At 41.1% G+C, this 21,728-nt stretch overlaps 1 protein-coding gene across 2 annotated transcripts; it reads right to left on the bottom strand.

The window, feature by feature from the left end:
• Positions 1-261: 261 nt before the first annotated feature.
• LINS1 (lines homolog 1) lies at positions 262-8,905 on the bottom strand. Of its 2 annotated transcripts, none has more exons than XM_086471608.1 (7): positions 8,434-8,905; positions 8,250-8,339; positions 6,931-7,072; positions 6,092-6,682; positions 5,560-5,562; positions 2,575-2,749; positions 262-1,587 (listed from the first exon to the last, which is right to left on the bottom strand). In XM_086471608.1, the coding sequence occupies exons 1-7, from the start codon at positions 8,839-8,841 to the stop codon at positions 687-689; spliced, it is 2,310 nt and encodes a 769-aa protein (XP_086327734.1). In that variant the 5' UTR covers positions 8,842-8,905; the 3' UTR covers positions 262-686. The 2 variants fall into 2 exon arrangements, with proteins under 2 accessions (XP_086327734.1, XP_009955893.2); XM_009957591.2 differs by lacking the exon at positions 5,560-5,562 and adding an exon at positions 3,541-3,543.
• Positions 8,906-21,728: the final 12,823 nt, after the last annotated feature.

Raw genomic sequence — 21,728 nt, 5'->3', positions numbered from 1 at the left:
ATCTACCTTTCCTTTCAATTAAATGAATATACCGCAAAGTATTAAGAAAAACTAAATTCAATTTTCAGTGAAATGATAACGCTGCTGATTAAATCAGGCAAACACTAAAAGCTAAAAAAAAGTACATCCTGGACATCAGTTAGGCACTGCAGCTAAGAAAAGCGTAGCATGGATTATCGTGATTGTAGCAGCACATCTGAATGTCCACTTAGAGCAAAGCACCGATGCAAAACACAGTATAAACACCACAAGTGTCCCAAACTGAAATATTTTATTTAGCTCAACCTCTGAGCAGTCAAGTGTTGAATTTACACTGCACTGTAGTCTATAAATCACTGCCAACCTGGAAATGACTTCGCATATAGAATAACATTAGGTATAATTAACAATACTTTAAGTACCATATATTGTTGATATGCTTTCACATTAGTCATTTATTATCAAATTTCAAATACCTAACAATTAATCCTTACATACCATACACTGACACACATACCATGAATAAGCCTAAGACCCTAAGGTAATGGATCATATCACCGAATGCAATTGCAGATTTTTAAGGTGTCAACCAAAAACACGTTTATCCTGTTTAAATAGACTGACAGGTGCAAGAGGCACGAGCTTTGAAGTCATTAATCTCATGGAAACACCCCCTAGTTAAAGAATCACTAGAACACTTCTTTGGATTACTGTGGATTCACATTCTTACTGATCTTCTCAATGTGGCTCAGTAGTTTCAACAATGCAGAAGGATTATATGGGAAAAGATTTCGTCTCTGCAACCTAGAAATAGCTTTTTCCAGTTCTTCCAAACATTTTGTTGATTTGTAAATCATTATTCTTGGAGGAACGATGTTACCCGAAGATGCCATACAAGTCAAACAGGATGACGTATTAGATCCCTTTTGTTTCAGAGGCAACACTTCAGACTTGAGTGTATTCCATTTATCATCTGTGTAGCTGCAACAAGTTTCCCTCATCCACCTCTCACCTTCATTATTTAAAGGCACCTGCTTCGTATTTACCAAGCTCTCTTTTCCATCTGATTCTAATTCAGAGTCATCTGAGCTGTCATAATTAACAAGGCTTTGAAGAGAACCCAGCAGAGCTGTACTATCAGTGCATATCAATGAGTTAGACTGGTTAGACTCTGCACCTTCATTATCACCTTGCTCTGCTGTAAACACTAAGTAATTGTGAGAAGCAGCCAAAGATATCACAGTCTGTGGTTCTGGTTCACAACAAGCATTTTGCAAACTCTCATCAGTCATACAGCTTTGTTTTTCTTGATGGGGTGGCTTGACAGAAGAAATTGATTGAAAAGTGCCATGTTTGGTATCAAAATGGTTACAGACATCTACGAACTGATGCCAGTCTTTTCTAAGAAGCTTTAAAAACCTTACCAAGTACTCCAGAAAGCAAGTTTCTGATGAAATCAAAAAATCTAGAAGTACTGTGGAATCAAATGCAATTTTTTCTAGAAAAAATAAAAAGATACAGTGAGGATTATAACCACTTGCATGTGTAAGGAAGTTCCAGGTTTCCTCCTCTTTTTGGCTTAAGTTATCAGCAGCATCATGCCGTAACCTGAAAAGTAAGTCATGAAATGGATTAAATTCAATGGAAGTTTACAGGTTTTTTTAAAAACAGGTATGTCCAGAAAAAGGTATTCTTGCTCTTTTTTTTGTCAAAAAGTAAAAAATTTAAAAAAAAGTTTTTAATACTAGAATGAGAAAGAATGAAGGCAAGCGGGGCTAGGAGACCAAACAGTTTAGGAAGCCAAAGCACTTAAAACAGGCCTTCTTAAACAGCACTCCTCCACAGGAAACACTCTGGAACAAACAAAATTACTTACAATACATGAATTGCTATTTTAATATTTTTGAAAACTTGAACATAGATTAACTTTCAGGATGCTAAGCACATTGGAAAAGAGTGGCCTAATTTTATTCAGGTGTCTAAAATTACTGTGTGTATTATCTGAGACCCTACTTACAACATCTTCACATTTCAAGCTTGAGGGATCTTTTATAAATTAGGATAATATCTTGCACAGTAATTTAAACAACAACGAAGCAGAGAATATCCAGGATAAATTCACGAAGAACACATTTGAGTTGTTAGCAATAACAGTTTTTATCAACTAGCTAGAAATAACACGGGTCCAATCCTTAGAGGTCTACTTTGCCCGAAGTCCCTGAACTCTTCAAGTTTAATTATACCCCATTCTTGTCAAACTCGACTTGAAAGAAAACAGTCTTGCCTTTTACCTCTGCCTAACGACTACTTTAGACTGTGAAGTCAATTATTCTGAATTACAGGATACGATAAAAGTATTTAATAGGAAACTGCTGCACAACTCCCTTGTTTCAACCCAAAAAACAATCAAGTTATCAGCAAAGTTAACTGCTCTTACACCACATATTATTACATTTTCCTGAGGTTTGGGTTTTTTTTTAAATTAAAAATATTTTTTCTTTATACAAAAGTAATCAATGGAAATACTACATATATCACAATAACCACATTAAATTACAATTCTTCATAGTTCTGTCAAATAAAATATACACTAACCTATCAAATTTTAAATAAATGAGTAATAAAGCTTTAGCAGCTTCCCACATATCATCATCTTGCTCGATGAAAATCAAGGAAAGCCATTCACAGTGATGTACAACTGGATGAGACTGCTGAGAAGGCTTCACATGACTCCAGAATATCAACAGCTGGGACATGGAACTCCGAAAGTCTGAAAAAAAAGAAGTAACCACAAATTTTGCTATATATTTTTTTTGTTACTAAACAGCATACACTTTTTATTTTTTAAATTAACAGTGCGTAACAGTTCATGAACGCATCTATAATCTATATAGTTATATATATATATAATCTATATAATCTATAAGCTAAGGAGCTCAACTGATCTAACACTGCATCAAATTTTACAGATTAGTTCTTGCTTCTTGGGACCAAAGAAATCAAGAAATATTTTGCAGAAAACCACAAGCAGTTATCTAACCTTAAATTCAATGAGAATGGCTACTCTATTGAACTCTAAACATATGAATGTTTAGATTAATTTACTCATCAAGTACCACCAACCTCCCCTCCAAGACAGACAAAACTTAAGGACACGATTTATTCATCTAACAGCACTCTTCATTTCCTTGGAGTTCAAGGAAGAATAACCAGAGGCAACCTAGAAAGTCTGGGGTACAACAGGGTGAATCCTCCCACACCTAAGCTTGCAGACTCATGAACAAGATCACACCTTCAAAAATTTGCATGTATCAGGAAACCCACAAAAATGGGGCTATACCTACGCAGCTGGGATTTATACTTTCCTTTAGCTCCCCAATTAGGCAGCTTCATTGGTACAACACAAACTAAAAAAAGGTGAGTTGTAATCAAGTCAATGCCACAGATGTTAACGATCCAATATGAGAGCTCTGCTGAGATTTCATCTCAGGTAGTCAGTCCTTTCCCACATGAAAAAATAGTAACAGCTGTAATGTTTTGATAGGACGGAAGCAGCCCAACCCCCTGTGTGATTCACTGCAGAAATTAACTGGCATGATCTATAGTTGATGGGAGTAAGTTGTCATTTCTACAGCAACACAAAGTATGAAGCTTGTAGTACAGCCATATTCTTTATAAAATAAATTCTTCATGCATGATGCATGTTCTCCAGTACATACAGGCTTGGGATAAATGTACATTCACGAGATGGTCTAAAACCCTTGCTGGAAGCATTAATGTAAGCAGTGTCCTTCCTGCAAATCTTCATTTTCCCCCTCTCCCTAAGCACTGCACTCCTGGATGGGAAAAGCACCTCAAAGTTTATGCCATTTTAGCGCAGTAGCTTACTCATAAGAACAACTTTGTATTCATATGACAGACAGACCCTTTCTCTTAAGTCCCTGTCGTAGGTATCGTGTCGCAGGCACTATGTCGTCTAGTACTAAGAACCATTTTTTTGTGTAACAGAACACATTCAGTGTTTAGAAAACAGTGTGAAAAAGTGTGACCCAGATCTTCACCCCAAAGGCACTCCTCAAGTAACAAGGCTAACGCGGCTGGAAGCACACCTAGGGCTTGAAGAGCACAGTTGCATCGTTTAGATAAACAGTGATTACCGCTTTTGAAAAGGTTCCTCCAACATGGGAATCAATTTGACTTACCACATCGTTATGTGGTTTTCCTTACTATCTGACTTGAAGATTTGCGTTTCCTCTTAGTAAATAATAGGAACAGCAAATTATGTTTGTTATTACTAGTTACTATGCAGACTGAAATTCTTCCCTATCAATCAAAGCTATCTGGAAATTACTCTCAAAATTGAAATGAATTAAAGTTAAGCCACTGTAATTCATGTTAATTAAAAAAAAAAAAAAAAAAAAAAGATAAGATCAACAAGCTTCCGAAAGGGAAGTTAGCATATTAAAGCATTTTGGTGCTTGTTTCAACCACTTAATTTAATGTCACTAAAACAGAAGCACCATTCTTTCCAACTTGAAATTTCTCTTGACAGTTGGGGTATTCAAATCTAATTAAAGAACTCCTTTTTGTGTCATGAATCTGGAAAAGAAAGAATTTCTTCTTTGAGAATTTTCAGAGAGACATCTAAAATACATTTAACCTACATTTTTCTATTCACTTGTTCTTAGACAGCCCCTATACATTTTTCAGAAGGTGGATCATAAGTAAAATATTCTCTAAAAATACTGAAAAAACCCTAAAAATGCAACTGGCATCACAAACGCATCATCTTCCAAAATCTGGACAAAGTTTCAGAAACTGTCTTACAGAAGCCCATAGCTCTTTTGCACAGTCAGGTGAACTAAAAATTGATTTTATGCTTGCTCCATAACATAGAAATACAAAAAGTAAAATAACATTTACATCTAGAACTTGTATTAAAATGCCTCAATATATTTACAATGCTGTAAACTTCATCCTTGCTTAGAAAGAAATATAAATTAATTTTTGCCACATCATCAACTGGCTGACAATAAGGAACACCTATTCTCACTGTGTGTCACTAGAAACACTGCTTCAGAACTGCCTGTCCATTTTTGCCACGAAGCCTGTAATCCAGGGACAGCAACTGCTTTGCTCATGGAATTTGCACAGCCCTGTTCACACGCTCAGCATCAGAAGATGTGCACCATGTGCCTCTCAGAGGTAAAAAGGCAAGTGGGAAGATGGGATTCCAGGAGCGTCTCTCAGGCAAAAAGCCTCACCCCACCACTTCATTATAGCACAGGAGAAGACTACCAGCTGGCTACCAGCATGGCACAGCAACGCAGCCTCTCCAGCCAGAGGCGCAGGTTACGCAGCCTTCCCGTGCCAGCCCACGGCCTGCCTTGTGGCATAGCCCTAGCACCAGAGCTAGGTCTGCTCTTCTACTGAGCTAATTCATCTGGTCACTAGAACAAAATACCCGAGCAAGCAGGTATGAAAAATATGCCTCATACCCACCAATGCGAAGACTGATAAATCAGGTGGAGAACACAGCCACTATACTCTGCCAAGTCCCATAATTTTCCTGTTTCTTACCTTCTAGCTTCCTTATTTTTACCTTTTCTACCACTGCTGGTTTTGCCCTATTACATGTTTTTACGACAGTGATGCCTGGTACCTTCAACCAGGGTAAGTGCATACAGTAAAGTTCCACCTCCGCCCTAGAAACCAGGCAAGCGTTACCTGCAGTTCCTTTTAGTTCCCCACCTGAAGAGAGTAAAGGCTTGTGCTATGGGCTCTCTTCTTTTCCAGCTGGAGAAGAGCCTGGTGTTGCCAAGCTGGTTCAAGGATTTCAAATATTAACACATACTCCTAACAGGAAAAGTTTTCAGTCCCAAATGCAGGTGTTTCAAGCCCACCATATTGCAGGGCTAAGGACAGGATAAAATGCAAGGAGACAGTTAATTAGGCAGGACACAGTGACAGCAGGTGTGTCCTCTCTTTCCTCCCTCCCACCACCACTAATTCAGCTGAATACTATTTACAATCTTAATGAGCTGTGATTACATCATCTGAAAAGCTGTAAAATTCTCGCTGCTTAATGAACAAAACTAAAAGAGACTATTACCTTTGATTTCAGCCTCTGTAGCAGAGCTCTGAAACTTGAATTCCAGTGCTTTAAGCACAACCAGACTTAAGGCTCTGAGAACAGTTTGGTCAGAACCACCTTGAGCATCATCTCCAGGAGCAGCTTCGCTGCCTCCAAAGTAACTGGTCTTTTCATTGAGTGGGATCTGATTAAGCCAAGTCAAATTCACAACCTGCAGAACAGCATTGCTCAGTGCAAGCATATCCTCAAGTAAAGATGGGTTTTGTAAGAACAGTGATCCACTTTTAGCATCTTCTCTAGACTTGTAAAGGACACATTTTTTAAGGAGCATAATGAACAACTTCTTGAATAAATAGTGAATTGATGAGCTAATGAGGTTCAGGACATAAGAAACTTTCAAAAACAACACTCTCTGGCATCTCAGTGGTAGCTCTAATTCAATTCTGGAAGCCAAAAGTGCTTCAAGCAGATCTATAAAACTGATCAAATTGTTTGCAGCTTCAGAATAAGGTGAAGTATAGTGCTGACTGTCAAAATGGTGGAACAGAATGGAATTATAAAATCCTTCCAGAACAGCATCAAAAGGAGCCAACAACTTCTTCAAAATACCTACAGCAACAAGAACAACATTGTGGAGTCAGAATGCAGCACGGTCAGCTAAATCATCAAATAAGCAGAAAACAGGTGATCGTGACTATTCTCAGTTTTTACGCATGTTTCAACCACTACATTTTTAATGGTACTTTGTCACCCTCTTTACAACGAAGGAAACAGGTGCTCTAGATGACATTACAAGTAACATTCCTCCCCCTGGTGGGCACTCGCGGATCGGTAACGTCATAAAACTGCTACAGTACCTGCTTTGGGTAAAACTTGGTCTTTCAGTATGTCCTTGATAATAGTCGTAAGAGTCCACAGACATGCTGCTGCCTGGGTGTTCACAGGGAATCCTGAAAGAGTCTTCAAACTAAAGGCGAGCCAGGTGACATTCAAGGTGTTCTAAGAAAATTAATTCAAACCACAATCACGTATGCTTTACGATTGTTGTGCAAATTAAATCAATGATTTAAATTTGTACATTAAAAGATTCAAATGTAGGCATAGAAAAAACACAGGTATAACCCATGTATCTGTCCAGTGCCTTTGAAGTACACAGGCCTCTATTTACAAACATGAAGTCGCATACGCATGCAATAGGAATTATCTGTATTTTCCAGAAAGGGAAAACCAAACCTTCTAATGTCATGTGACCCACCCAAAATAAAGTAAGACTGTAGACAGACTGTATCTGAATTCATAACTGCCAAAACCAGACAACTTTGCAAAAAACACTACAAACATATTTCTGAGAGAAATGTTCAAGGGAGGCTAAAATATATATTCACCAAATATACAGCAAGTAAAAAAAAACAACCCTCAAGTAATCGGGATATTCAAACAAGAAAGTACAGAAAAGCATTTGATTAACTTTCAGTAGGTTATTACCTATTTCTATCTACCTAACAGGTATCAAGTAATTGTAAAAAAATTGATAGTCTAGATTGGTTTTTTGAAATACCTGTATTGCAACATTAAAGAAAGTATTTCTTGTCATCTAGGCACATTTTACCCTAAATAGCTTCATAAAATTCCAGATTTTTCTATATAAGGACATTCCACCTCACACTACAAACTTCATACTTTCTTTCTATACTCCATGCCCCTCCTAACACACTTCAAATACTCTCTTGAAAGATTTATTACTTATCTTTCCTATCCACCAAAGCTCCTTAAGACACACTTTACGGGAGAACTATCACATGCTATTATTTTGTGTCACCTTCACGTTGCTCCTGACACTGGACCTAAACACAATTCAACAAAACTGTGGCATTTTGAGGGGACTAACAGAGCCTGTAGGCAGAACATCAGCAAACTGCAGATGGGCCTTTCAGAAAGCTAGAGCAGAGCAGACATGCAGGCAACGGATGGAGGAAAGGAGCGGTTCTGATGTTGCTCTGTGGGTCTGCTTTGAAAGGAGCCTCTTTAGAAGTACTTTTAGATGTTGCAGTAGTCATATAGTGACTGCTTTTGTGCCATAGAGATTATAAAAGCTTGGCTCTAAAGTCAAATGAACTTGAAGGCACATATTCACTAAGTCATTTTTTTAAGCTGTGAAAGGGTATGCCATACTCACCTCTTCCTTCAGCTGGAAATACACACGAGATGCCAAACTTTTGGAAGCCATGTGAGATAACAGCTGGTCGTCACTACCAAGCACACAAATCTGCAGATATGTTGAAAGAAGAAGTATCTAAAGCATGTGCCTTTTTGTTTTCCCTCCTTTCACAAAAACCTTTCAAAAGTTCATAAAAGCTTACCAATTTTGAGTCAATTTTTGCCTCCTTCAGAAGAAGGACAAAGATTTCACGGTACTTCTGTCTTGTATTGAATTCAATTTCCTGGGACTCTGCTTTAGCAACCATCATCTTGATCATGGTTAACTGAAGCAGCATCACTTCTCGTGCACTGAATGAGGAATTCATGTTTGCAAAGCTATTTGATAGATCATCTGTTGTAGGGACAACTGCATCTGACATGCTGGTGTCCTGATGGCTCCCAGTACCACCATCAGTAGATGGCAGATGCATCCAATTACGTGATTCATCTCTTTCTGGTGACTGCTCAACACACAGATTAAGTAAAGAGGCATAATGATGGCTGTCCTTTGGTAGTGGAATGCCTACCAGTACGTCCTTATACATCTGCTGCAGAAGAGAGATCTTCATTACGAGAACATTCAATACTCCAGAAAATGCCGTACGTCTTCACTGATTATTCCTGGTCACTGCAAATCAGCTCCGAAGTTATTTTTAGCCAGTAAGAGAAACAGAAGCACTATGAGGCATTTCTCTTCTGAGTTACCTAGAAATAAATATTTCACTATTACTGAACTTAACAGGTAACTAGAATGATGCAAAAGAAAAACACACGTTTTTAGAGCTAATACTAGTGTTATTAAACTCACTTTGAAAAAACAGCAAGAGCGACAGTTGCACGAAACCGTCCCAGTGAGACATTAAAATGATACAAGAATTACCACGCCATGAAGAAGTTTATAGTTCCAATATTATACTACTGACACCAACGCTCACTTGCCGGAATTAACAAACCCAAAGATAACTATTACATGAAACTACTTCTGAGAGACATGAGAAGTCGGATCAAATCTTTCTCTACATTGCTAAAACTACTAAGACCTCATTTCTTCTGTGACAGATTCCTCCAAAAACAGGCACAAAGTTTCAACTGCAAATTTTCATCTGAACTGGCAACGTTTATTGCTCCACTAAGGCTGGATATGGCAACACCTCTCAAAAAAAACCAACCCCAAAACAATGGACACCAAACGACAAGTCCTGTCTTCCACTGCACGCAGGCTCAAGCTGCATAGCGTGAATACACAGGAGGGGAGAACTGGGCTCTTAATTTAGCAAGGACCAAAGAATTCCTTTACATCTACATGCACAGAACTCCTATTCAGAACACCTACATCTTGAAACCCAAAGAGGTTTTTCAGATAATTCAAAGGACCAACAATATCACAGGGTTGGTCTCAAGGGCCCAGTGACTGACAAGTCTAAAATTAAAAAAATACTTAAAAAACAGAGTGTAGAACTCATTAGAAGTCCATAGAAATACTTAACCACATTCAGGAAAGATATATTAAAAAAAAAAAAAAAATCTCAATCTTTATGGCCATGTCGATGGAACATATCTGTCAGTCACAACACTGGAACATTCATTATAGCTTGAAAAGAGGAGCTATTAAGAATGCAAATCTCTCTTTAAAGCGTCAACACTTAAGCACCCACAATTTTCTAACTGGTATGTAAATGGCTAGACAGATATTGTGTCTCCCCAGAAAACACAAGGATATACTTAAGAACATCAGGGTTTCTTTTTCACCTATATTGAGTGATGCTGGTCTGTAATATTTATCTTTTTAGGACAGTTTTAACATGTTCTCTAATCAGAAGTCTTTTAATTAAAAAAGCCCAAACTCACTCATTGACCTTGACTACTGCAAAGTTAGGAGTGGGACTTATGTTGTTTATAGGAATTTTCTTCTGGCATGCTTTTTGGATGCCTGTCTTTAAGTCTGGCGTAGTCAAGCAGGTAACTTCCAGGTAGACTCCTGAAGCCATCTGTCTGTAGCTGGCTTTTCTTTAAAATGTTACATTTCCCTTTTCTTACCAATGGAAGAAAACTTCTAAAGATCTTCTCATCTGTGTATCAATTACAGCTGCATTTATCATCACACCAAATAATTTAAATTACTATTGCTTTTCAGCAGACTATTAGAAAACAATGAAACTACAAAATTCAGTATATGAGGCATTTTTGGTTTAGTTTATAATATTTACAAGTTTTTAAACCACTATGAAACATTGAGAATTACACCTTCATTTTGACAATTTCATTTTTTTAACTGCAGTTGAAGTATTCATTGACAAAATGGCTTCCCAAAGGTACAAAGGACTAGGGGTAGACCAAGAGATGCTACCCAGACTCCTCACTTCTTCCACCATTGGGCAGCATTTCCTTCAGAAGAGAATCTAAAATTAGAGAAGAAGTTGCCTGCAGGGAGTGATCTACAATTCACTCTGGTGTGGTATTTTTAAAGCCATTCAGCAATGGCCAACCTGACAACTCCAAAATGTCATAGTATGTTCCTCACCTAACCCTCACCCAGCAGATCTAAGAATCCTTCCCCCGTCCTTTCCCATATCCCACATTTTAGATGTTAAGAATAAATCTGATACTTCAGACAATAAATTCCTTCTTCCGTTTGCAAATCTATTTGGAATTCTGCTTGAGGTGGAAATTTATGACCTGAAACCTCGTAAAATTTTTTCAGAAATCACTCTGAATAATTTATATAGCTATTGTTCCTGTCTTTGAGTTTTATTTCTTCCTAAATGAATATCTAATAAAGTAAAATTATCTCAACACATTTATTTCTGTGTTCAAGATCAACTTGAATTATCATCCTACATGGTCAACATACAGATCTCACGCACAAATTCATACGATACAGGTTGTCATGGCAGAAGAGATTTACAACTCCTCTAGGACACGTACTATGAGATTTTACCTTCACCACATGATATTGGTTGTGCTTTCCCTGATCCTACCAGAATACATTTGTATTATACTGTTAATTTGCACCACACTACAAAAACAACTGTAAGATACGTCTCACTCACACATGACAACAGTTCATGAATAGAAGTCATAGAAATGAAATGTGAGGGGGCTTATTTTGAAGAAATTTACTTCAAAGAGAGGGAAAATGTCAGACAATGACTAAACTTGTTTCAGACACAGTAAGAGAGCACAGTGAAAAGCTGAAAGCTGAAGAGTAAAGAAAAGCAATCATATTCATACACCAGAAATGACAAACTCCAACCCTTACTTGTATTATTTATTTGAGTTATTCATGACAGCACCTAGAAACCAATTAAGGTAATGCCTCACAGTGCCAGACTCCTGCATAAACAACAGGAAACAGTTCCAAAAACTTTATATATAGACTGGTCAGGCAAAAGACAGAAAGGAAAACTATACAGAAAAAAAAAAATTTTTGCTATACATTATTTTCATGAACACATTAGTTAGGCTTTAACATCAAAGCCAGTCATGTGGAGCTGCAAACAAAATGAGAAGAAACTTGATGGAAAAGGAAACGAAGAACTGGAGACGAAAACTCAAGATGGCAGCTGAAGCCTTTAAGGTTTAAGGATCATCATAAACCATGCCAGTGAAGTTTAAGTAGTTGCAAATGCCTGCAGAGTATCCTAAATCACTGTTATGAAATATGTATTTCTGTAAGGTGGGGTACTTAATTTAGCACAAAGTCACAGAAAACATTGATTTGACTGGACTAACATTGTTGATATCCCATTTTCCTTTTTTTTTTTTTACTAACACAAATGGCTTATGATGACACACAATTACTCAGAGATATTAGCGAAGAGGCATGATCAGAGGAAGCTATTGTCAAATCCCTATATTAGTCTTTTCCTGTCATATATACTATTGAATGTTAATTGCACAAGTAGCAACTGGGAGAAAACAAACTATCCAAAACCCCCCTATTTTCATTTAAAAAAATCAAATCAGATAAACCAAAATGAAACCGCAGTCCATGACTTTCGGGTATGAGTCTGAAGGCTCTGGATCTCCTTACAATGCAATGGTTGAATCATTTAAGCAATAAAATATACTTTGGACGACTTATACCTGCAATGATTTCGTAGGCTCATCTCACAATAACGAATACGCTTCTGCTCAGAGCTGAAATAGTGTGAACGCCTCTAAAATAATGTCATTTCCTTCCAGAGGTGGCAAATAACCTCTGCTGCGAGCTGTCCAAATCTGACCGCTAACTAAAGCGCACCAGGTGCTTTATCTGCTCTTCTGCAAGCATCTGTAGCCACCAGACAGGAGTAGCCAGACCCGATACGACCTCACTGGCCCCCTATCGTACCTCACACTGGTTTCGGACACGCCAGCGCTGGGTTACTGGTAGAAAGACCTCGCAAAAAGCGACACTCTGACAGGGAACGGTGAGAGCAGGGCGTGTGTACCCACTGCCCCAAAACACCCGGGCCGCAGAGCCCCCCGCCGCCTTCCCGGCCTGCAGGCCCTCTCCCGCCCTCACCCTCCTCCAGAAGGCCCCGTCAGCCTCCACACCCCGCTGCCGCCGGCCTGTGGGCCAGCCGAGGCCTTCTCCGCCCGCCGCTCCCCTCCGTGCCCCTCCACCGGCGCGGCCCCAGGCTCCTCCGCCCGCCCAGGCCGGACACCGGTCGCCGGACACCGGTCACCGACCCCCGGTCACCGACCCCCGGCCCCGCTCCCCTCAGCGCTCCCGCCTCCGCCCCTGAGACCCCGCCCCTTTCCCCCCTCGAGGCGTGGGACCGCCCCCTTCCAAGCCCCGCCCCTCGCCGCCCCCCCCTTCCCCAACCTTGAAGCCCGCGGCCCCGCTTAGTCACCCCGAGCCGCCACGCTTACGGGCCCCGCCCCTCCCCGTCCCGCCGCTAGGCAACCGCTGCTAGGCAACCGCCGCGACTCACCCGCCCCCGGGAGACTGGACGCCGTAAGGCCCAATTCTCCTCCGTCAAAGCCCCGGAACCGCCGCAGCCGCCCCCTTTCCCCTCCCCTCCCTTGTCGCAAAGCTCTCCCCCTCCCCCGCGCCTTTACGGCAAGGAGGAGGAGCCGTAGGCGGAGCTGCCGTCAGCCCCGCACCAAATCAGCCGCAGCGGCGGCCTGCGATGGGGGGCGGGCCCAGCGCGGAGGCAGCGGATTGGCGGCGGCGGAGGTCAGTCCCTGCCCGCTGACCCCAGAGCGAGCCGAGGGGGGCGGCTCGGTGCAAAGTGTCCCCACACGGCTCGGCCCCCCCCCCTCCCCCCCCCCTCCCCCCTTCCCGCGGCCGGCCCCGCCGCTCCCCCCGCCCAGCCGCCGCCGCCAGCGCGGGGGGCGGCTGCGCACGGGCGCGCGCCGGCCCCCCCCCCCCACGCCCCTCCCCCTGGCGGCAGACAGGTAACGGCCGCGGGCGGCGGAGCCCCCGGGCTCCCTCACGGGGTGGAGGGGAGGAGCGGGGGGGGGGGGGGGGCGCGACCCCATGGCTCGCCGCGGGGCCTCCCCTCGTTGCTACCGGCTCAGCCCCTCCGGCGCGGCTCGCCGCCGGCCTGCTCCGCCCCGCTCCCCCTCAGCGGGCTGTGAGGGGGGCTCCGCCACCGCTTCCCCCCCCACCCCCAGGAGGGGGTGCTCAGTCCCCCGTTGTTTTGGCGGGGGAAGGGGGCAGGCAGGCTCCGGGCCGCCGGGCCCGCTGCCGGGGCTGCCTGCGGAGGGGAGCTCCCCGGGCGGTGAGGGCGGAGGGGGAGCCTCGGGCCCCTCAGGAGCGCGTCCCCAGCCCCCGGTGGGGCCCTGGCTTGCCTCCCCTGCCGCCGGGCCTTGAAACTCTGCGCCGGGGCTTCGCTGGCTTTTTTTTTGGGGTGTGTGTATGTGCGTGTGCGCTTGACGGTTCCTGAAGCATGAACTCCTGCAAGGGAGCGATTTTAATTTCCCAGCAGCTCTGCTTTCTGGGTTACTTCCTGTCCCATTCTTTAGTACTTCGCTTTTACTTCAATTCTCTGGAGGAGCTGGCTTGACAGGGTAGCGGTCCTGCCGTGATTGTCCCTCCAACTCTTTCGTATCCTGGGAGAGTGCCCTTCTTCTCGAGTTGAGGTCCAGATTTAGATAAATAACCCTTCCCTGTCGACTTTTTGAAGGCTTTTCCTATTTCGACCTGCTCTTGCTTTGGTATTAACCATTTTTGCTCTCTGTTTCTCTCTTTTATGTCATTGTGTGGCTGAGTTCTACTTTTATTTTTTAGGTTTAAGCTGCCTTGAAGGAGAATTAACAATTGTGACTCCAAAGAACAAAATAAGACAGAAGAGAGACAACAGCACTCAAAAAACCCCCAGAAAGGTGATAATTAATGTAGACTCTCAGAATTATCGTAGACACATGATTTGGCTGGGGTTGGGGCCTCTTGTTGTGTTTTTGATGGATTTGAATAGATAGCATTAGATTTCTTTGTTCTCTTAAAACCTACTTGCTATGGAGCTTTAAAAGGTTGAAAGCTCTGAAGCCCATTTGAAGTACAGTTCCTCTGTCTTCTTGTAACACTTTGTCATTTTCTGAATTTGATCTGCAAACATTATTGTGGTTATGAATTGCTACGTAATGGTTTTTGGTATCTCCTCATCTCAGGAATGTCACTTGAAATTGCTTCACTCTGGGTTGTGAAAAGGGTCTTTTCTTAAAGCCTTTTCACAAATTTATGGGTGCAACACTGGATTTGTTTCTGCCCTGATTCTAAAATCTTTATTGGAGTAGGTCACGGTGATTGCATTATGTTGGTTTAGTTGTACTTCACTTTTGCGTGGGTCACTTTTTTTTAATTATTGTAATGGAGCTGCAAAAATTGGAATTCATTTAGTTGGATGGTGTTTGCTGACAAGTATTTATCTTTTTGGGTTAAGATCGTAGAAGAAGATAATGCTGTTAGGTGCTTAATGGGAAAAAAAATGAAAGGAGTCATCAAAAACAATCCTGCTGGTAGGAGGAAGGTTTAGTTTCAGGGGGAGAGCAGTTCGTAGGGAGAATTGCTTGTTTTATGTGGTAAGATGAAGAGATGGGTTCTAGAAAGAGAGAGAGTGGGGGGGAATGATGTCACTCAGCCTTTTTCTGCATCCTACTGTTAGTGTGCTCCAAATACTGGAGTTTCTGCGCGTTCTTTTAATGCAGAGTCTGTCGTGAATCCGTTCTAATCCGTTTCAAATGTAGATGAGTTTGTGTTATTTTGGCAAATATATCCTCTATATAGGTCCCTCTGGTCTTTGTCATGTTTTCAGAGATGTCGTTGACTGTACCAGAATGTTTTTCATTGTCAGCAATAAATTATTTTTCAGCATTAGTTGCAGGGGAAAGAGCAGTACCTGTTGCCAAGGGTCTGGGTTGAGGGTGGAGCATTTTTCTCGTATAGGTGTCTTCAGCATATGATAAAAAGTGGCTGCTACACGTTGAAGATTAAGTAGAAAATCCCCCCGTAACACAAGTGCAGCAAATCCTGAGATGCATTTTGAAAGTACAGGGAAGAAACAATCCATGTTATTTTGGTACCATACTGCAAAACCATAAGTAATAGTGGACCATGGGGACAGGCCCAGTGCGGTTGCAGGAGGGATTTTTATGCTAAGAGGTGAGACAGATGTGCATTTGTACAAACTTACCAGTGCAGTTATGGCACACCTGTTTCATCCAAAGTTGGTTTGTTATGATGCTGTTTTTACAGCCCATCCAGTGCATCTAACGTTGGGGCTTGCATTAATGTAGCTACTCCAACAGGACACCTCTGGGTGCCGGAAAGTCATAAGATCTTTGGGATTTATTCACGGAAGGAAATGTAAGTTTTCATTTGATTTGTGAAGCTCCTTCCTAATGCAAAATGCCAGTGCAGCAAAGTTTGATTCAGATGCAGAGACTGGAATTGAGTTCACAGGAATCAGGGAATTATCTTCTGGCAGAAGTTCGCACATGATCAAAACAAGGAGCAGAGATAAATGATGTGCTGAAGTCCTGCTCTTGGTCTGTGGAAGAAATGCAGCATATTGCAAGTATAGCTGAAGTTGCACTTCCTTTTTTTTTTAATTTATTTATTTTCAGGCTATATACTCATTTTGATTTTGCTTTTCTTTATTGTGAATTCTAAACCCTTAAAAGAAATGTGCCGTCTGAGAGGCTGTTTTCCGTTGTTCCAGCATTTGCTTTCAAAATGGTACTGTCACAGTGAAAAACTTGCTTTATCCACTGAAGTCATCCCACTAGTTTTGTCCACTTGGATTCTTTTAGGCTATATTAAAAAGAAATACAGAGCAAATACAACTATTTTGGAGATTTTTGAATGAAATAAACTCTATAAGCAACACTCATTTTGTTCACCAGCTGTGCTACAAGTATTAGGGCTGAAGTGACTGCTTTAATGTGGTTTGAACTAGCCGTTGTTTTCTGCTTCTGTCATTCTATGAAATATTGGTGTTTGGATTCTTTAATGATAGCAAGTCATGTTAAAATGCATAAATCTTATACGTTAACACTTGCTACAAATTATTACTTGCTTTTAAGGCTAAGCTTTCATCTGGCTGTTACTGTTTAAAACTTAGTAACAGCACCACTGTAAGTTAGAAGAGAAATTGTATTTTATGCTCGGTACTAGAGGATCTCCAAGCATGCTGCAGAGCACAAGCTCCCTGCAGTTTGTCAGCGCACATCTTGAGGGAGGAGAGTTGTGGCTGTGCAAACCTGATGCAGCGTTCTCTACGGAAGAAGATCCGTAAGGCCTTGCTTTGGCGTTGAGGACTTTGATTTGGAAGGATTTGCAGTATTTTCTTCGCTGGGCTCTGCTTGTGGTTAAGGTTGCCAGTGTACGGGTGGAAATTTTGAGGGTGGTTAGTAGCTGATGGGTTACAGGTGCTTTCAGAAGGTGAGGTCTCTTTTGCTCTCCAGTTACTTGGGCTGGGTGATTTCACTCATTCTCCATCAGCTGCAAAAGTCAGACCTCACAACCTCTCTGTGAAGTGGATAATAGTTGGTAAAACGATTCCTCTGTGCTTCAGTTTCAGCCACCTGCAGAATGTAACAACACAACAGCTGCTTGTTAGTATAGAACACCACCAGTCAGCATCATGCAGGGCTATAAACACCTGAAGTTGATGGAGGACTTTTCAGTTAACTCTTAGTTATTTTAAATTTGGTATGTCCGAGCTATGAGGTGGCATTACAGAAGCTCTGACGAGAAACGTGTAACTTCTAATGAGCGCTTACAGCGAGCGAAGGCTTCTTTCCTTTGAAGTAGCAGTTTTCCTGTGATGTGTTGGGTTCATGCCCTGTTAACTCGTTGCTTTCAGACCCAGCAATTCGCATGTGTTGCTTGGTGATTTTCATCTCAGGCACTTGGATACCTCGCTTGATGCCTGGCTGGGAAGTAGCATAGAACATCTAGCAGAAAATACATACAGGATTATGAGGCTCTGTGAAATTTTAATGTTCCACATTTATTTCCAAACTTTATGATTGGGGTATGAGAACACAAATAATAACATGATCGTTTGCCCTGCTCTCTTGTCTGAAGAGCCCCTGAAATAGGAAGCTGAGCAACATATGAAGATGATAGTCGCATTTAGTTTCCTTGTCAAACATATATTGGCCGTTTTTTAAATGCTGTTTTGAATGACGACACGTTTAGCTTGTTTGAGTTTTGAAATGAGTGGGAGAAGTGGGTTGTGAGAATAATGAATGCTAATGTGATTATCCTTATTCCGCAGGGCTTTTTTTTTTGGTGGTGGTGGTTGTTGATTTGATTTAAATGTCTTGGAATACTTCAACCACAGACAACAAGGATCTGCACTGATTAAGTCTCTGCTGGATATTAAATATCGTGTGTAATGGTACACTTTCCTTGTTGTATAGAGTTCAGCCAACATCAGTGAATTATGGTCCTTATTCCATTCTTGGACGCGTCATCTTAGCGTTTAGGAGTTGGGTCTATCTCTTAGGCCATCTGAACGAGCAAAGTACTGTATTAGAAGGTCTTGCTTTTAGTATCAACCTTGAACTTTCTTTGAAGTATATACATATGTCAGAATTAGTTTTCCACATGATGTTTGCAATGACTTTAATGAAGTGACACATTGATGTAGAAAAGTCTAAGATCTCTTTGACAGCATGAGACATTATCAATAGATAATGAAGATGTTTGTCATGGTTTTTTTTTAGTGTGCTACTTCTACTACAATTATTAGTATCTTAAGCAAACTTTAAGTCATTGAGTAAGAGCTTTGCTTTCACTAAATATGACTCCTTTTTATTAAAGTTGAAGATCTTACTCTTGCCATATGCAGCTAATTTTCCTTTGGGGGGAAAAAGCTTGTTACTTTTTTAGTGGAGCAATCTGTTACCTTGTCTGTAGTCTGTGAAGTCAGTGCAATTCTAATTTGCATCAGCTAATAAAAAATGTGTGGGTTTTAAAGTGAAAATCATGCAAAAATTAAAAAAAAAAAAAAGGTGAACTAACAACTGATCATCTATGCAAAAAAACAAGGCTAGAAATGTGATCAAATTAGGTCATGGCAGTGCAATTTTGTGCAGGGCTGTGAGCATATCTGCAGACCTTGTGTGTTTTATCTTAGGAAGCAAAGCTCTTGGAAAATGCGCATAAGAGGGATGAAGAGAGCGTTTTTTCATCCTCCTCTTCTGAGCTATCGTCGGGAAAGCAAGATTTTATGTTGCATTAAGTGACGGGAATTTTAACTTAAGCTAAAAGCTGCGCAGTTCATGTAATTGTTCTCGTCCAAATCATTTGTAGGAGAAACAAGTCGCAGTTGGTTTTGTGTGATCTGCTATATGGTGAAGCAATTAATGCTTTTATTATATTATTGCAGTGCTCGCACATGGTGAGGGGTCCTGTCGTGAGAAGCTTGCAGCCAAAGTGAACGAAAGGTCAGGTAGAGGTGTACAGAGAATTAATGAAGTGACATTGATGAGTACAGGCTCTCAACAGTGCTGTGAGAGATGGTCAAACGTTGGGACTGATCCTGTTAACTGCAGATGACAAGGAAGGAGGATAAGAAGGGCTAAGCTGAGGGAGGAAACTGGATAGGATTGTAACTGGCGCTCAGTAAACTTTGATACTAAAAGGAGGGTTTTTATGTATGAAGAAAGCGGTGAAGGTTTTTGAGGTGGTGGTATTGCTGGTGTGGTGAAGGTGTCTTTACCTGTTTGCGAAACGCGATGTGTGTTAGCCTGATCCGTCATGTGAGGGAGAGTGACTGTCTGGTGGTGCTACAAGTTCAGCTGAAGGACAGAGAAGTCAATGCTCTATGTTGTCAGGTTTTAATCTTTAGATAGGGAAGCACAGATGGGATGGAGATTTGAAAAAATAATAATAAAAAACCCCAAACAAAAACCACCACCAACAAAAGCCCCAAACAAACAAAAACCCTCAAAAATGCATTGGGAGGAACTAAGTGGATCCTGGAGGCTTTTCCTGGCATCCGATTCCCACAGGGAGATGCTGAGCCGTCAGACAGAAATGCCTACTGTAACCTTTGCATCCATTCTTGTTCCATGGCAGGAGCAGATATATGTAATCCTTAGAGAAGGCTTTAGACCGTTTCTTCAAGGTTTACTCCAGAGAGGAAGCACATTTCTTATTTCTCTTGTCTTCCATGAAGTATTCTCTGTAGCCTTTTCCTCATCTGGCAGAACCAAACTCTCGCCACCTGAACCTCTGGAGGACTGTCTGAGAATGAAAGAAAACACACTTCAGGGCCTTTTCTGGCATAACTACATTAAAATGTAGCATTCCAGCACAGGTACAAAGTAAAAGTGAGTAAACATCTCACTTCTACTCTTTGCGACTAATAAGAAATATCCTTTGTTTTTTTAAGGGGTAGCAGGTTGTTTGACACACATGGGCACACAAGATTATGAATAGTGAAGACAATGAAGAGTGGGACATCCATCAAAGACTAACAGCCTCTTCTAAGGTAATTCAGGAACACATTGAATTTATCCTGTTGTACTTGCAAAATCAATTAAGTTGTTGTTCTTGTCCTCCATTTTCATGGCACTCTATAGTCATTATCACCAAGAATGTACAGGTACATTTTTTTGCCCCCTCTGCTTCATTTCATTTTTTTACTTGCATGGGGAAAGCCAGTATGTAGCAATCCAAGTGCATACTGTGTTCTGAATGAGATTGATTACAGTTGCAAAACATTAAATATTAAATGCCAAGTGGCTAATGACTTCCAGTAGTCCTCCTTTCCTTCTCCAAAGATTGATGCTGTAAACAGGGATTTGCAAACAGGAATTTTAAATGATCTGTGGAGCAGAAGTGAAAATGTTTTCAAAGCTGGTGTGTACCTAGAACTATCCCGAAACCTTTAATGTTACAGTTTTCTTGTAATTTGAATTTCATTGCTTGCCATAGGGGTGAGATAGAAGAACAGGTATTTACAGAAACAGTGCAAGTGATAAAAGGAGCTGCTTATGCCTGACTTTGTCTTCTGCTTTGTATGTTTTAGTACTTATGTACTTTAGTACTAGCTAATTTGAATAAGCTTTGCTAGTCACATGCAACATATGGGGCCAGTGCCAACTTTTGATAATGCTACATTACAAATATACCCACCAGCTGAGAAGTGTGATATAAAGAGCTTTGCTTTTTCTTAACCAACTGTCTTCGTAGATAGTTGCAGGGGGGATGCTGCTGGTCCCTTACATGAGAAATCCCATTTCGCTTCGTCTGTTTAGTCATCCTATCTCTTTCTGTGGCATTTTGAGCAACTAGTTTGACCTTAATTTTCAGGATCACGTGAGATCTTGCAAGTGTTAGTCCTTTACAAGAAGGGACTGTAAAAGTGACAGTAGGAAGTTTGTTTATATTAACTTTTGATCAGCTGTTCTTAGTTTGAGAGAGAAGTTTTCATACCTTGTTTTTGTACACATTCAGAAAGTAGGGCTAAAGGGGCCCACTGATTTTTTTTTTTAAGGATCTCCCCTGACTCATGCTTTTATCAGTTGGATTCTACTATCAGCTTTCACCTGTAAATCCAAAGAGAGTTGGAATTCCATTAACAGTACTATTAGTAGTGCGATCCAGAATGAAGTCAAGCTCACTGTCTTACAGGTGAGCATGTTCTGGAGCGCTAATTGGAGTTTAGAAAAGAGCTTAGCAAAAGCTAATTAGAGTCAATAGAAATACTTCCATTGTCATCAGATTAACCAAGTTTGATTTTTGGAATATGCTGCAGAAGCTGAACTGTAAGAGTTAGCAGTTGCTGGTTTATAAATCCCCTTTTCTTCCAGTGTCAGGTAATGGAGTTTCACAAGTTATACACTGCTTTGTTTTGTTTTATACTGTTGAGCTAAAAAGTCTTCTTTCGTGCCTCTGTGCTGAAATAGTGATTGTTGCCATACATGGGAAGTTGAAGCATTTATAAATGTCAAAGACAGGCATTTGCTGTATGTGATTTCCATATTTGCAATATAAGTAGGGTCATTG

The sequence above is a fragment of the Leptosomus discolor genome, chromosome 11 (genome assembly GCF_034619465.1).
Source record: "Leptosomus discolor isolate bLepDis1 chromosome 11, bLepDis1.hap2, whole genome shotgun sequence".
In the NCBI taxonomy this organism is placed as follows: Eukaryota; Metazoa; Chordata; class Aves; order Leptosomiformes; family Leptosomidae; genus Leptosomus; species Leptosomus discolor.
The sequence above is the reverse complement of the archived record's forward strand: the minus strand, read 5'-3'. Positions and strand labels throughout refer to the sequence as shown.

Bases quoted from the DNA above. Each gene is read 5' to 3' on its own strand.
- LINS1 (XM_086471608.1), bottom strand. From the start codon at position 8,841: ATGAAGATCTCTCTTCTGCAGCAGATGTATAAGGACGTACTGGTAGGC. The intron at 6,683-6,930 runs GTACTGTAGCAG...TTGTTGCTGTAG, and splicing joins CCAAGTTTTACCCAAAGCAG to GTATTTTGAAGAAGTTGTTG. The intron at 1,588-2,574 runs GTTAGTGTATAT...CTTACTTTTCAG, and splicing joins ATTTATTTAAAATTTGATAG to GTTACGGCATGATGCTGCTG.